The sequence below is a fragment of the Copadichromis virginalis genome, linkage group LG22, assembly GCF_057382275.1.
Source record: "Copadichromis virginalis isolate Kocher_CV1m ecotype Utaka linkage group LG22, C_Virginalis_male_GT1.1, whole genome shotgun sequence".
NCBI classification, from domain to species: Eukaryota; Metazoa; Chordata; class Actinopteri; order Cichliformes; family Cichlidae; genus Copadichromis; species Copadichromis virginalis.
The window spans coordinates 2,261,868-2,275,730 of record NC_140638.1 but is presented as its reverse complement, the minus strand read 5'-3'; the positions used below and the strand labels follow the sequence as shown (position 1 = coordinate 2,275,730).

The 13,863-nt window shown below is 41.9% G+C and overlaps 1 protein-coding gene across 1 annotated transcript; it reads right to left on the bottom strand.

The window, feature by feature from the left end:
- Positions 1-604: 604 nt before the first annotated feature.
- Positions 605-5,389, bottom strand: LOC146682364 (CD209 antigen-like protein A; the record flags this gene model as incomplete). The annotated part of the gene is made up of 5 exons (XM_085446928.1): positions 605-1,255; positions 4,164-4,270; positions 4,747-4,886; positions 5,142-5,204; positions 5,290-5,389. Coding segments are annotated over 5 exons (531 nt in total), but the record flags the coding sequence as incomplete, so codon positions are not given.
- Positions 5,390-13,863: the final 8,474 nt, after the last annotated feature.

The following is a 13,863-nucleotide window of genomic DNA, read 5'->3' as shown; positions in this document are numbered from 1 at the left end:
CCAATACAAGCAAAGCCACAAATGTATTTGAAATGTTTGTCATAATGCACAGACACTGAGCTTGAACTTAGCAGCAGCAACTTAAAAATAGCTTTCTCAGAAGCTGCTGTCATCACACAATATATAATGTTAGTAATGAGCGAATGTTTCTGATGCAGGAAATATGGCGTCAGTGTGAACTTCAGTTATTTCGAGTTTACCAGCAGAGAAACTCACAGCATGCAACAAGATCTGAAGTCATTTTGATGAATTGAAACGCTGAAATGTCTTTGATGCAGTTAGAATTCAATGAAATGCTGAAAATCATCTGAAGTGAAACACAACCAGGGTCTGTGGTCATTAGTTAAAAGCTTTGCACCAATCACATGTGGACACATACAGGCTGCAGGTAAAGGGTCCAAAGCAGGAAGTGTGTCACATGGAAACTGGCTCTGAAACTGTCTGATTCATGAAGACGACTAAGGCCCACATTACAAAAAGACCCGAGTCATGTTCAGAGTCATCAACAGACTTTAACCGTGTCCACTGTGAGGGTTGTTGTTTCTGGACTTTTCCTTTCTGCCATGCTGAAATGAACTTTGACCTTCAGTGTGTTAACGCTGTTCAGGCAGCTCGCTGCAAACTAAGCAGGAAGGTAAAGTTGTGTTTTGATGTAAGTGAAGAAGAAGAAGGAAAGTTGTTTTAAACGGATTCATCTTCACTTATTCACACGTTGTAAGTTTGACAAACTGAATTTGTGCTGGTTTCAGTCTCTTGGTTCCTGATTTGTAGCTAAAAGTAAGAAGCAGCAACTTTCAGCTGTTTGAGAGAAACTGAAGAAGACATTTACTGAAGTTTTAGGACCAACAGGCTGATGAATAAACCAAGTAAAGCAAAGTAAAGACAAGCTGCACTTTGACTTTTATTAGAGCAATTTGCTGGAACTACAGAGTAATGAAGTACTTCAAGGTTTTGTGTGGATGACTTCCAACCTTACTGTACAGCACAGAGCACAGAGGGACAATATATGTAATCAATATATGATGCAGAATGAACAAGTAAAGACTGTAAGCTGAGTCTGAGGCTCATGCAGGACATTTCATAGTGAGGTGTCTTTGGTTGGATTATTCAAACATTTACATCAAAGCACCAAACTCATTTCTCACAGATGAAGGTCTTTGAATAAGAATAATATGACCCCGTCCATTTCCTATTATTGTCACAGCAGACTCCACGGTATCCAGAATAAGGATCTGACCATCCTTCTGCCCAGAACCTGTCAGAGAGATCAAATCTGATATGAAACTGGACTAAACTCATAACTATTGTCACATTCATATAAATATGCGTCTCTTTTGGAATATTTCCAATATTTGCTGTATTTCTTTCCCAGGTTTCTCGCCCACTTTCCCTCCTTTAGACTTTTCTCTGAGAATCATCATGCACACTAAAACAGCTTTCAAGCTTTGATGAATATGAAATCTTCCTGCTGTAAAAATGGAGAATAAAAAGAAGTCAGAGCTGACTTTCTGCTGTTTGAAACTGTTTTGTCAGCTGTTTACAGACATCACTTTGAAATGTGTGTCTATCAGGTCATATTTACTGAAGCTTCTTCCTTCATATGTTCTGAAGTTTTACAAACACCAAAGAAGAAGAGACAGGAATTCTCTGAAACACTTTTTGTTCTGTGAGAAAAGAAACATTGTGCCATCACGCACCAGGGTGAGTTATAACAATGACAAACCCTGGTTTACTCCTAAACTCAAAAAGCTGTGGCTGGAAAAGAGAAAGGCGTTCAGAAGCGGAGACAGGGACTGCTACAGAGAGGCCAAGTACAGGTTCACTAAAGAAGTGGACATTGCTAAACATCAGCACTCTGAGAAGATGCAGCAGCAGATCTCAGAGAATGACTCGGCCTCTGTGTGGAAAGGTTTTAGGAATATTACAAACTACAAGCCTAAAACCCCCCCACTCCACTGATGACTTGCTCTTGGCCAACACCCTTAACGACTTCTACTGCCGTTTTGACGAGCCATCAGGCAGCCTTCACACCTCCAACGGCCCCAACAATAGAGGCACTTTGGACACTCATTCCCCCACCTCTCCCCCCTCCATAGAGCCATCACCACCTTCAAACACTTCACCTACAACACCCCCCTCCTCACCCCACACAAAAGAGGATTTCACACCACCTCCTCCCACCACAACTCTTCATATTCATGAAGCAGATGTGAGGAAGCAGTTTAAGAGTCTGAATGCTCGGAAAGCTCCCGGCCCAGACGGTGTGTCTCCTGCCACCCTCAGACACTGTGCAAACGAGCTGGCCCCAGTGTTTTCTGGCATCTTCAACTCCTCACTGCAGGCATGTCATGTGCCTGCCTGCTTCAAGTCCTCTACCATAATCCCTGTCCCCAAGAAACCTAGGATCACTGGACTAAATGACTACAGACCCGTGGCTCTGACATCTGTGGTCATGAAGTCATTTGAGCGCCTAGTTCTCTCCTATCTCAAGACCCTCACGGCCCCCCTCCTGGACCCCCTGCAGTTTGCATATAGAGCCAACAGGTCTGTAGACGACGCCATCAACATGGCCCTACACTTCATCCTGCAGCATCTGGACTCCCCAGGAACCTACGCCAGGATCCTGTTTGTGGACTTCAGCTCTGCCTTCAACACCATCCTTCCAGACCATCTCCGAGACAAGCTTTCCCAGATGAATGTGCCTGATCCCATCTGCCGGTGGATCACTGACTTCCTGACGGACAGGAAGCAGCACGTGAGGCTGGGAAAGAATGTCTCGGACTCTCGGACCATCAGCACCGGCTCCCCTCAGGGCTGTGTTCTTTCTCCTCTGCTCTTCTCCCTGTACACCAACTGCTGCACCTCCACCCACCAGTCTGTCAAGCTAATCAAGTTCGCAGATGACACCACCGTTATTGGGCTCATCTCTGACGGGGATGAGTCTGCCTACAGGAGGGAGGTTGAACGTCTGGTGTCCTGGTGCAGCCACAACAACCTGGTGCTGAATGCCCAGAAGACAGTGGAGATTATTGTGGACTTCAGGAAGCACACAGCTCCACTCCCCCCCATCATCCTGACTGACACCCCCATCACCTCTGTGGACTCATTCCGCTTCCTGGGTACCACCATCACCCAGGACCTGAAGTGGGAGCCCACCATCACCTCCGTCATCAAGAAAGCCCAGCAGAGGATGTACTTCCTGAGGCAGCTGAAGAAATTCAACCTGCCAACACGGACGATGATGCAGTTCTACACTGCAATCATCGAGTCCATCCTCACCTCCTCCATCACCGTGTGGTACGCTGGAGCCACTATCAGGGACAAACAGAGACTGCAGCGTGTTGTGCGCTCTGCTGAGAAGGTGATTGGCTGCAGACTCCCATCTCTGCAGTACCTGTACACCTCCAGGACACTGCGGCGTGCAGCTCGGATCTCAGCTGACCCTTCGCACCCTGGACACAGTCTGTTTGACCTGCTCCCCTCAGGCAGGAGGCTCCGGTCCATTCGCACCAGAACCTCTCGCCATAAGAACAGTTTCTTCCCCTCTGCTGTTGGACACATGAACAATAACCGTATGACTATTCCCACCACTATCACATGACCCTACGCTGCGTTCACTGCATCATTTCATGTCTGGCACTGATCACCACCTGCACTCATGTATATATCCTTCTACGTAGCACTCTTAATTCTTATTCTCATGTATATATCTCATGTATATCTCATGCACATATCTTTCTTTCTACATAGCACTTTAATTCTTATTGCTTGCACTGAAGCACCGCAGCAAATTCCTAATGTTGTAAACCTCAACATCTGGCAATAAACCCATTCTGATTCTGATTCTGATTCTGATTCTGATTACAGCACAAAAACATGAAGACAAATTGAACAAAGTGAAACGTGTCGGTCGCTGCTTTGAACATGTTTCAATCCTGATTCCTTCAAACTGACTTGTTGTAACTGAACGTCATCACAGACTGCAGATGAAGAGAGTTCAAGCACAGCTGTTCATTCAAAGGAGGATTTCTGCTTTTCTTTACATTCAGTTTGTGGGGCTGTTGGAAAATAGCTCAGCTCATGTATTGCTGATCTATCTTCCAAAACATCCATGTTTCACTTCTAAATAATAACTCTGGAATAGAAACAAACTAATGTCTCACGTTTCTGTCAGCGCTGATCCGTCCACCCATTCCCATTTATATCCTCCTGATGTCTGTTTGGATCTCAGACCAATCCAAGAGTATCCTGCAAATTTACTGACAAATTCCTGTTTGAGAAGAGACACAAATATTGTCTCCAGTCATAATTCAGCACTTCTGTTGTAGTGACATCATCTTGTGAACATGTCTGAAGGAAGAATAACTGTGATGAAACTTTTCTTCCATTGTGCAGAAATCAGAAAGAGCCAAAGAATCGATGAATATCAGCTCCTCCTGTAGCTCAGTCAGTGTTGCAGTGGAATCAGTGTTAACAAATCATTTGATTCAGTTGGATTGAATCAGAAAAATAATCTGGATTATGAGGATTTCTCTCATTTTATAACATTTCTGTGTAAATTAAATGTTTGTCAAATGTGTAAAAACTTTACGTTTGAATGTGTCTGCAACAAAAAAGGAGAATCCAAGAAATCCATCAGAGTGGAGACAGGAAGCAGGTCACAGACTGACAGCAGGTCAAAGACACAAGTAACAGATGACTGTCAGCTCCATCAAAGATCACACAGACATGAACAAACACACCCACCTGTTCCTCTTTGCTGTTTATCATCACCAGATCAGCTCCTCTGGTCTTACAGTGGTTTTGACTCTCAGACCAAGTTTTCTTCTCAGTGGATTTAAAGTAGCAGCTGCTTCCAAACCTCCTCCATCGATCAGGACACTTCCCTTAAAGTCAAACACATGTTTTAAAGTCAGACTTTGTGTCCTGTTGTATCACATTAATCTTTGGTTCCTGTCATTTTCCCTGTAAATGCTTCATTTAAACTCAGGTTTTCTCTCTTATTCATAATGAACTGAAACTTACATTTATACAGAGAAACTGTTACACAGCATCAAACATGTAGGATTCAAAACAAAGACACAATCAGGTTATCACTGTGTAACACTGATGTTTTCTATCAGTTATTCAAACTTTATTACCTTCTATCTTCTCCTTCAGCTTCTTCACTTCTTCCTGTAACTGACTGTTGAGTCGTTTTGTTTCTGTAGAAAAAAACATGTTAAAAAATGTAAATATAAATTTTATCTGACATTAGTATTTTCTTGTTAATTTTAAAAACTTTCTTACCTTGATGTTCAGTCTGTAGCTCGTTGTAACTGTGGTTCAGTTTATTGTGTTTGATTTGAAGTTTGTTGAATTCACTCTTGTTCAAAGCATCTGAAATATTTCAGTGAAACCAAAATAAAATAAAATAAAATAAAATGAGTGAAACGTTGAACAGAAATAATCTTCTTCCTCTGCTTTGTCAAATATCAATAAGAGTCAGAAACTTGCAGCCATTGCTCTTTAACATGTCCTGTGGGTGGAGGTGTTAGAACTACAGGAAATCTGATGAGCTAAATACGTATCAACTGTGAACAAAAACCACTGACAAGATTCAGAATAATTGTGCTTCAGTGTGGAGGAAGAAGGTGAAGAGTCAAACAGCATTTCTACACCTGTAGTCAGAGATGTTATCTATATGCTTTGAAAGAATAGATTCTGACTCATGTGACATGTGCCTGTTCTCACTGAAAATATGTCTTTTTACATTCAGTCAAAGCTGCTCTGAGGCTTCAACACTTCCTCATATCAAAGGTGTTTCCATGTGATCAGGTACTTCCTGTATTTGCTGTGGCAGAAGGACACGTTCTGGTTGTGAAGCTGCATGTTTGTTGGCTGCTGGGATTCAGTATCAGTCATACATTCATTTGCAGCCAAGATCCCATCTTTGTAGCTCAGACTGCTGAAGACTCACACTGACTGCCTGCAGCATCTCATATAGCACACACAGCATCAGTGTCTATGATACAGTAACAGACTGAACTTTGACCTGTTGTTATGACTGTCATCATATTTGTGTCATTTTGTGTAACTGCTGTGTTTTTCTGTCCTTCATGCAAAGCTCTGCATGCTGCGCCTCAGCTGTGACTGAATGAGAGGATGATAACGGGCATGTGCAGGTACTCTGCTGTGATTGGTGCACCAACATGCAGCCTAATGATTACATAAAGAGCCAAGATGGCCGCCGTCTGCAGACGACTCATTCAGCTTTTCCTTGTTCCAACCTGCCACACCTGTGCAGCTCTCACTCTGTGTTTCCTGATGAGTTTGAAGCAGGTTGTGTTATGGTCCTGGGTCTGTTATATGTGATTTAGATTTTTTTTGGCCTTTCTATTATTTTTATGTAACTTTAACTCTTTGGGTTTATATTCATATGCTACTTTTGCATGTTATATTTTCAGTGTTCTGCCCTTTTGTGTAAAGTTTCTGTCAGTGTTGGAGCCATTTTATGTTTTTGGTGCTATTGCAATTTCTCAGCACAAGAGGGAGTAGTAACCCTACTTGCCACTGTCGCCATAACCTTTTAATCCAGGTTCAGTGGTGCTCAGGTGTGATGAGATGGGACAGAGGCAAACAGTGTTTTGACCGTGTATCAGTGTGAATCAGGTCGTGTGAGATCCTTTTGGTGTCATCTTCAGAAATTGGAATATGGAAACTTGAGCTTGAGGCAAATGTTGGATCGATGTTGTTGAAATTAGAACAATAAAGGTTAAATTTTTAATTTCAAGCAAAAGATTAATGGACACTTTGCACAGGTCAGAGCACCTGTCACTCATCTTCTTGATCTTCGATTAGCGATGTTTGGCCCTACAGTCAGTGATGTTTCCTTTGTTTGATTACTTCCTGTTTAACCTTTGTTTAACCTGTGTCTGCTGTGTTTGGCATTTAGTTTACTTTCTTTGTCTGTTTTTCTGTGATTAGGTTCAGCTGTGTTCCCCTCCTGTTTCATCTCTTTTTTGCTTCACTCCACACGCGAGCCTTGTGTTTGCGCTGAGCAGAGGAGGGAGGGGCGGTAGTTACACTCGCAGCAGCACAGGAACAGAGCAGGAGGGAGAGAGAGAGAGAGAGAGCCAGGGACAACAACAATAGACAACATCACCACAATAGAAAGGTGTAGTAATGAAAATGAGTGACATCAAGAAAAGAAGCACAATCTGGAACCATTTATATTTCATTGACAGTACAAAGTGTGAGTGCAAGAAAATAATTATTATAATATGATGTGTTAAATTTGTTTAGATCAGAGGAATAAGGAAGGATTGGTCTGTGTTTCAGTTTGGCTTAGCTGTAGGCTGAGAGTGTAATTGTTTAGAAGGAAAGGAATTTATGGACACTGGGGTCTGCCTGCCATAGAAGGAGTCAGGAAGCTACAGTTGGGGTTGCTGATGCTGATGTTTGTACCTTTAATAAAACTCATAATTGTTCTAAACTTAGAAGTAGGTTTGCAGGAGACTCTCCACCTTATCTGTCAATGTAAGACAACAAGAGGCCACTGGCCCAGTGGATGCAGAGTGGGAGTCTCAGTGTTTGTAATATGTTAACTGTGTTTTCTATGTTGTGTAGAGGAATTTGGTGTAGCTTGGGTGAGATTACTTTTATGACCCCCAGGACGTCACGTATACAGACACACAGACACAAAGTGCTTTGACTGTTACGACACACCCACACCTACATGCACACTCACTCATGTACACACGGGTATGCGCACACACAGGCACTCACGTGCTCGTGCATACACACAGACACAGAGTTTGCAGCACACCGTGGGGGTTTTATGATGGGGTCACTTCTATAAAGCTGGCTGTAACAGACAAAGGAGTGAAGATCTGCAGAGGGACACCGGCCTTGCACGTCTTCCCTTCTAGAAGATGCATGCTTAAATGAAGATGAATAAAGATGAATAAAGGTTTTGTGAAATGACTACTGAGTTCTGGTGCCGTCTCTGGATGCCCGAGGAATAAAAAGAACCGGGTGAAACTGATTTCGCAACAAAAGGCAGAGTGTAGAGTCTGCAAGAAAAGGATATCATATAGAGCCGGCTCCACAAACAACCTGCACAGGCACCTGAGAACTGTCCACCGCCTAAACCAACGCAGAGCTCTGTTAAACAGTTTTTGCAGAAGTCTGTGACCCCAGCAAGACAGAACTCAATTGATAAAGAGCTGGCAAAAATGATTGCACTTTCAGAAAGTTTACTCATGCACTGAATCCTATGTATGCAATTCCAAGCAGGAAAACACTCTCCCAAAAAATCATCCCGGGCCTATATGACAGAGAACGTGCATCTTCTTTTTGTTTTGCATGTTAATTTATATTTTGCTGTGTTGTGGGGTTTTTGTTGTCGTTTCACTTTCAATTAGTTTAAAAGGTAAAAGCTGAAAACTTAAATCGTTAATAAAACTGGAATTGTAAATAGTTGGTTTTTGTATTTTATAATTATAGACTGAGCTGCCTATAATAAACATACATAAATAAAACATATTTTTTATATTAGTAATTCATTTTGTGCATAATTTTACATTGTTGTTAATAATTAATTAATTAAACCAACAAAACAACCTAAAGAGAGGGTTGGGAGCCGAAAGAGCCAGTTCTCTAAAAAGAGACAGAATTCCTATCACTAGTATTCATTCCCATTGTTTCCCTCGCCCTTTGTCCAGTCGTCTCACGAGCTGTGCTGTTCCTACTCTTTTTGTCTGTTTTTCTTGTACCTCATGGATTTTTGTTTCTCTTTTCCGGACCATCTGTACTTTCCTGGAATAAACACACTTTATGTTTAACATTTGTCCACCATGTTCTGCATTTGGGTCCTGAAGCTTCCACCACACCGTGGACAACATAACCTGATAGTTTGTAGGGCTGAGCTGCCTTTGACTTTGAACAGTTTTCTCCTGATTATGTTAGTTTGGGAGGTCAGCAGCTGCAACTTGTTTTGTTTCTTTTTATCAGATTATCTTTACACAAGAACCTGATTTAAAACATAAAATTAACCCACTCTCAAATACAGTCATCTCCAACTTTAATACTTCTTAATAGTTTCTTACCTTCCATCTTGTCCTTCAGCTTCACTTCTTTCTGCAGCTGCTCTTTTTCCAAACTCACTAAAATATCTGGTTAGAAATGCAACAAAACAGGAAATTAATTTAAAATCATTGCACTTTCCCAGATGGACTTTTTTATTCTCACTTTAGATGAATGGAACTAACATTAGCTTGTTAGCTAGCTGTTTAATACACCAAGTGAACTAACTAGTTGACATAATGACAGACCAGGCCACTGTCTAACGTAGTGTGACTGCACCTGTATCAGTCTGCAGCAGATGCTGCTGCCTGTCTGCTTTGTTGATATAAGATAAGATAAGATAACCTTTTTTTTTGTTTTCTCACAGCAGGAAGCGGACAGTGCAAAAGTTATATAGCAAAACTTAGAATATAATACGAATAATGTACTGTACCCAACTGTAAAGAATAGAGTAAAATAGAATAAAATATACAATAGGATAAAAATATAATGCAAATGCTTTATACAACTGAGTAAAAATACAACTTTGTCAGAGAAGAGTATTGCACTTAGTCTTATTGCACATGTGTGGATGTGTGTGTTTGATCAGCTGCAAAAGTCTTTGCAGAGGTCGACATTGAGGAAATGTAAAACTGCTGGGGAAGGGTAAACATGAATTCAGTAAAATTGTAATTCACGTCGGCAGTAATGACACCCGGTTACGCCAATCGGAGGTCACTAAAATCAATATTGAATCGGTGTGTAACTTTGCCAAAACAATGTGGGACTCTGTAGTTTTCTCTGGTCCCCTCCCCAATCAGACCAGGAGTGACATGTTTAGCCGCATGTTCTCCTTAAATTGCTGGCTGTCTGAGTGGTGTCCAAAAAACAATGTGGGCTTCATAGATAATTGGCAAACCTTCTGAAGGAAACCTGGTCTTGTTCCCACTCCTCCACTTTGGATGGAGCAGCTCTCATTTCTAAAAATATAGACAAAATCAGCACGATGGGAACTGAAGAGTAATGTTTCTCTACTTCCAGGCAGAGACAGAGATCGAAGCGACTACCTATGAGAGCACATCAAGCCTGACATATGATTTAGTATTAAATACATTAGGTTACATAAAACTGGAGCCAGCTGTGATCTTCAAAGTGATACGTGACGAGTGAATCCTTTCCAGTGTGTCCTCAGCTTTAGCTGCTGGTGGTTAGCCACTAATGTTTAGGGATGGGTACCGGTATCCGGAGAAATGCGCCGTATTTGGTAGCTTGCTGCGAGACCTCACACCGAGCACATCTACTGCGGGTGTGGTGCCTGTTATCAGACCCAGAGTTAGCAACATCCCCTAAAAACCCGAAGAGGAGAGTCCTGGCCCCTAGCCCTGCCAGTGTAGCAGAAATGATGAGGATGATGATGCAGCAGCAACCGTTCTTCTCTGCGTGAGTAGCTTAATGTTGTTCGTGTGTAATTTACGTTGAGTAGGCTAACCACGTTATTACATTAATGCATGTAAGGTAAACATCATCATAGCTACATGCGGCTGTCTTCTTGTTTGATGGCAGATACTCCCTTCACCCTGGCCAAAAAGGCTAAAATGACCAAAGAAAAAGTGGGAAACAGTTAAACATGAGAGGTTTTTGGACAAAGTTTGTGTTTTTTCCATTGTTTAAGCACTGCTTCCAGCCAAGAGTGATACCATATAGGCCCCATAGCTGCAGAAAAGGCTAACATTGTTATCTTTATACAAAAAACCAGCTGAACATGAGAGGTTTTTGGACAAAGTGTGTGTTCTCCATTCTTTAAGCACCGGTTTGGTACTGGTATTGGATAAAGCCTAAACAATTCCCATCCCTACTAACATTAAAGGCTTATGGTAAATGGCCTGTTTTTGTATAGTGCTTTTCTAGTCCCTAAGGACCCCAAAGCACTTCACACATCCAGTCATCCACCCATTCACACACTGGTGATGGCAGCTACGTTGTAGCCACAGCCACCCTGGGGCGCACTGACAGAGGCGAGGCTGCCGGACACTGGCGCCACCGGGCCCTCTGACCACCAGAGGGAAGTGTCATGCCCAAGGACACAACGACCAAGACTGTCCAAGCCGGGGCTCGAACTGGCAACCTTCCGATTACAAGGCAAACTCCCAACTCTTGAGCCACGATAGACTCGATAGCCTCGACAGCCTTGTATTAAGTTAATTTACTTTAGTGTAGATCTCATCAGTTAGCTGGGCCCCAGCACATTTGTAACCAGTCTGTAGGAGGTGAACATATTTCAGCAGTAGTGTAACATATATAAGAAAACTCTGCAGAGTGACTGTTTCTAACTGTAACATGAAGAGAGAACAGGAAGTGAACAGAATCAGGTCAACAACATCAAATAATTTCCCTTAAAATGTTAAAAAATCACAAATCTAACATGATAAATAAAGTTGCTCACAGCGTGTTAAGATTCCAGCCAGAATCAGCAGATACAGCACTCCCAGGGTCACTTCAAACGCTCTGAAACAGCTGCTGTCCACAGCTGGAAGCTTTCTCTGGGTGTGTTCATCTACAGAGAAAATACACAAAGAGTCCATTCATGGAGCACTAATGAGGGGCTCTGGAGCTCCTTCTTCTTCCTCCCTTTTATTATCTGTAGTTTGTATTTTTAGTTCGTTCCTACTTACCAGCTTCTTGTAATCCACCAGCAGGGTTCTGCTCTCCATCGTCTAACATCTCCACCTCGATTTGCTCTCTTCCTCTTCCATCCTCATGGGTCCCTCTGCTGTATTTCACCCTGGAGTCATGGACACCTTGAGTTTGTGTCGACATCTTAAGCTAAGAAGATATTTGACCGTCCGTCACTGTCTGCCTGTTTCTTTGAGTCAGGCAGCTTTGAACTGAAAATATCCAGGAAGTCAAACCAGAAGAGAGCCACAGTTTTCCTGTCACGTCATGATGTGTGAAACGCTGAGTTATTTATGAGCACTAACAGCATCCAACAAGATCTGAAGTTCAGTTCACTTCAAATGCAAAACTTTGACTGATGCAGTTTTAATTGACGACAAATGTGAACGAGTCAGAAACAGCAGAACAAACCACGAACACAACAAAGACTTCAAAAAGTCATTAAAACACCTCCAGAACATTCTGAACATTTCCTGTCTGAATATCTCAGAGACACTGAGGCTGAACTCAGCAGCAGCAACATGCACATCAATGCCTTTGTTAGATGCTGCTTTCATGAGTTTCTACATGTTGTAAGTCCACAGAATGAGAAGAGAGAAGAAGAGTTTGTGACACAGGAAATATGACGTCAGTGTGAACTGCTGAGTGGTTTTGATTCTGACCTGCAGAGAAGCTAACGGGGCGTCACGGCGTTGCAGAGGTTCGCTCTGTCACTGTCACCGTCTCCAGTTGGAAACAGACAAACAAACAGATTTCAACAAGACCTGAAGTTCAGATTTATCAGTTTAATTACTGAGATTTCATTGATGCCGTTGTGATTAATTACAAATGTGAACGAGTCAGAAACGAACAGCAGAATAAAGCACAAACACAGACAGCTTAAATACTTTTCTCCATTTATTTGGAAAACTTTTCCATTACATGCATTAATACATAGATACTTGTACACCAATACAAGCAAAGACACAAATGTATTTGAAATGTTTGTCATAATGCACAGACACTGAGCTTGAACTTAGCAGCAGCAACTTAAAAATAGCTTTCTCAGAAGCTGCTGTCATCACACAATATATAATGTTAGTAATGAGCGAATGTTTCTGATGCAGGAAATATGGCGTCAGTGTGAACTTCAGTTATTTCGAGTTTACCAGCAGAGAAACTCACAGCATGCAACAAGATCTGAAGTCATTTTGATGAATTGAAACGCTGAAATGTCTTTGATGCAGTTAGAATTCAATGAAATGCTGAAAATCATCTGAAGTGAAACACAACCAGGGTCTGTGGTCATTAGTTAAAAGCTTTGCACCAATCACATGTGGACACATACAGGCTGCAGGTAAAGGGTCCAAAGCAGGAAGTGTGTCACATGGAAACTGGCTCTGAAACTGTCTGATTCATGAAGACGACTAAGGCCCACATTACAAAAAGACCCGAGTCATGTTCAGAGTCATCAACAGACTTTAACCGTGTCCACTGTGAGGGTTGTTGTTTCTGGACTTTTCCTTTCTGCCATGCTGAAATGAACTTTGACCTTCAGTGTGTTAACGCTGTGCAGGCAGCTCGCTGCAAACTAAGCAGGAAGGTAAAGTTGTGTTTTGATGTAAGTGAAGAAGAAGAAGGAAAGTTGTTTTAAACGGATTCATCTTCACTTATTCACACGTTGTAAGTTTGACAAACTGAATTTGTGCTGGTTTCAGTCTCTTGGTTCCTGATTTGTAGCTAAAAGTAAGAAGCAGCAACTTTCAGCTGTTTGAGAGAAACTGAAGAAGACATTTACTGAAGTTTTAGGACCAACAGACTGATGAATAAACCAAGTAAAGCAAAGTAAAGACAAGCTGCACTTTGACTTTTATTAGAACAATTTGCTGGAACTACAGAGTAATGAAGTACTTCAAGGTTTTGTGTGGATGACTTCCAACCTTACTGTACAGCACAGAGCACAGAGGAACAATATATGTAATCAATATATGATGCAGAATGAACAAGTAAAGACTGTAAGCTGAGTCTGAGGCTCATGCAGGACATTTCATAGTGAGGTGTCTTTGGTTGGATTATTCAAACATTTACATCAAAGCACCAAACTCATTTCTCACAGATGAAGGTCGTTGAATCAGAATAATATAACAGCATCCATCTCCCATCACG